At 47.9% G+C, this 3,121-nt stretch overlaps 1 protein-coding gene across 1 annotated transcript in view; it reads right to left on the bottom strand.

The window, feature by feature from the left end:
* LOC106815425 overlaps positions 1–3,121 on the bottom strand; it is a gene marked incomplete in the record, with an annotated part of 50,637 nt that overhangs the window by 39,418 nt on the left and 8,098 nt on the right. Inside the window, 3 exon segments of the mRNA XM_014819884.1 lie at positions 1,107–1,313; positions 1,742–1,836; positions 2,569–2,798. Coding sequence (XP_014675370.1) covers positions 1,107–1,313; positions 1,742–1,836; positions 2,569–2,798 — 532 coding nt within the window.

The raw sequence follows: 3,121 nt of genomic DNA, 5'->3' as shown, positions 1-3,121 counted from the left end.
ACGGCCATCTAACGCGATTATAAAGATTCATACATACACGTACAAAACATAGATATGCTTTCACATAATTATACATTCGTTTAGAAGCACGCATGCGTAAGTGCACACATGAATGTGGTGTGTGTGTGTGTGTGTGTGTGTGTGTGTGTGTGTTGTGATGTGCGCGCTCATGGCGGATGGTATTGTGAGCAAACGCAGACGCTACAATGTCGAGTACGTGCAGGTAAACACGAGCATTCAGCGCTGTGTAAGCGGAACCGTAGGGCCGCACCGTGAAACTCTGCTGTAATAGCGACTCGCAGTAATGCACACACTGCAGAATGTTTGCACGCGCGGGCGAAAGGCAGGTGAAAGTTTCACTTCCTGTTACCGTTTGCAGGCGAAATGCTCACTCCCCCCACCCCTCCCACCCGCTACCACTGAGAGGTGTTCGTGCGATTTAGCAAACCCGCTCTTCCCGCTTGCTTGCGTGTGTTTGCAGCGGTGCTAACCCGGCAGGGATTATCCAGAGAGTGTTTGATCCGTGTAAAACGCTGACCCTTCATCTCCGCCGTGCAGCGAGACTAGCAGATCGAGCTGCTGCTGCTTAACACGAACTGATCGACGAATGAACGCGGAAGAGTTAAGAGAGTTTGAGTCTGTGATGGCCGCAGGAAAGTGACGCTTGTGTGCCTGTACAGCCGATCTTCTCTAAGTATCGCAATCTTCTTCTGTTGCTAGCGAACAAAAGGCTGCGTGCGTGTACAATGGGTGCCTTGCACGTATAGCTGTTAATTCGTTTATACCGTGGAAAAAAAAATATAAGATGATCTGTTTGTTTCTGGTTTAAATGGCGGACGTTGGCATTGTCGGTTATAGCCTGAGACGTTGCGCCACCTGCCGGTGAGACGGGGTCTTTCACGCAAGAAAATCTAACATCGGAATTCAGAAAGGAAATCTGTCATCACTGTCCGCGGTAGAAAGGTGCACTATTAGTGAGAAATTAGATGACAAAGGCTAGTGTTGCAGGCAGGTTTTGGTGCGAAATGATCCAAAGAAAATCTCCTTGGACACGGCAACCGGAGGTCTTTATACCCCACGTTGCGACGCATGCGCAGAGCACTTACCGCTGACGCATGCCGGGAGCTGGCAGACGAACGGCTGTAGCAGCGCACACTGCGTGAACGTCCACAGTGGCGCACCCTGCCGGAGACTCACGCCGGCACAGGCGCCCTCTCGCGTGTCGGGTTGTGAGTCGGCCCAGTAACCTTGGAATGGCGTCACGAATCGACCATCGCTCCACTGAAGACCGGACTGCGTGAGAGCATTCAGACCTACGCATGCGCAGAAAGGGAGGGGTCAGCGTTGCAGAAAGTCAAAGGTTAAAGTCACAGTCAAACCTAAAATGTCAAGTTCGAAGTTCAAGTAAAAGTAAAAGCCAACGTCAGAGTAAAATTCAATTCAAAGTCAAAGTCAAAGTCACCATCAAACCTAAAGACAAAGTCAAATTAAAACTAAATATCCAAATTAAAACTAAGGTCAAAGCCAATGTCACTGTGAACGTCACTGCTTAGAAAGTTCGCACTGCTGAAATTAAGTTATACATAAGAACATAGCCTAAAGATGATATCGAATTAAACACCTTGTGATAGAGTCAACATTTGTCTAGTAATTGCTATAAACAGCGTTATACGCAGCTAACAGCTACGTAGTCCATGTTATTGCGTCAATTTGCCAGCATAAGCTGTTATATCAGGCTCACCTATCCAATATGTCTGCAATTGGAGATCTCCGGCTATTTTACCCACGGCTTGATTGGCGCTGCTACTCTCTATAGATACTAACTCACTGCCGTAGCTGAAAGAGATGGCAAAAGCGGTGTAAGTGGAGGATTATATTGCTACAAATCAAATTCTAACATGTATAACCTCGTAATCGTAACTTAAATTTCGTACTTCGACTGAATATTTGCGATATACCGTGATAATTTCTGCATAAATCGTTGTATTCTGATTTTATATTCACAATTTTATATCTGTCACTCGATCAGTGTCCCCCACCTCCCTGGTTTCCCCAGGCCTCCCCTCCCCAGGTCTCTGGCGTCCCTGCTCTCCCATCTCTGCCCTCTAGTTCTTTCTCTCTCTCTCTCTCTCTCTCTCTCTCTCTCTCTCTCTCTCTGCTGCTCTCTTTGCTCTCTCTCTCTGGCTCTCTCTCTCGCCTTCCTTCTCTCTCTCTCTGCTCTGCTCTCTCTCTCTGCTTCTCTCTCTTTCTCTCTCTCTGCCTCTCTCTGCTTCGTCTCTCTCTCTCTCTCTCTATCTCTTTTGCTCTCTCTCTCTCTCTCTCTCTCTCTGCTCGTCTCTCTCCTCTCTATCTCTTCTCTCTCTCTCTCTTCTCTTCTGCTGCTCTCTCTCTCTCTCTCTCTCTCTCTCTCCCTCTTTCCCCTTCGCTCTCTCTCTCTCTCTCTTTGTCTCTCTGCATGTGTATCTGATATATGTCACTCACTGCCTCCCATCTGGCTGGTTTCCCCAGCTATGTTTCTCTACCTATGTCCGTGCTCTCCCACCCTTCCCCCAGTTCTCCCTCTCTCACCTTTTACACGTCTGCATCGCTGCTCGCCACGTCTGATGGCCGGTGAAGACTCTATAGCAGACGTTGTCGTGTCGCGTCCAGTCGTCAGGACACGTGAACTCTAGCGTGGAGCCATGACGCTGCTGCTGCTGCTGCTGCTGACCCTGTAGCTGAGGCTCCGTACCCGGACGTGTGTCCTGTCCGCGCGGTCTCCCGGGGAGACGCCGGGAAGGTTGCTGTCCTCTCGTCTGCTGTAGATGAAATGATAGAGTAACGGTGAAGAATGTATGAGGATCATAACAACGACTAAACTATTAATGAATTATGTGATATACAAAATAAACGACATATAATAATAAATTATGTAATATAAAAAATATAAATATTATAATAACGAGGGAGTTCAAGAACCTATTACGCACGGCTAGTTGCTAATTCTCAACATGCTAGAAATAACCAATATAGTGTTAGTAAAATGTGCCTGCGTATGTGTGTGCGTGCGTGTATGCGTGTGTGCGTGCGTGTATGCGTGTGTGCGTGTTGCGTGTGTGCGTGCGTGTATGCGTGTATGCGT

Source organism: Priapulus caudatus, unplaced genomic scaffold, assembly GCF_000485595.1.
Source record: "Priapulus caudatus unplaced genomic scaffold, Priapulus_caudatus-5.0.1 Scaffold1110, whole genome shotgun sequence".
Classification (NCBI taxonomy): domain Eukaryota; kingdom Metazoa; phylum Priapulida; class Priapulimorpha; order Priapulimorphida; family Priapulidae; genus Priapulus; species Priapulus caudatus.
This window is presented reverse-complemented; position numbering and strand designations above follow the sequence as displayed.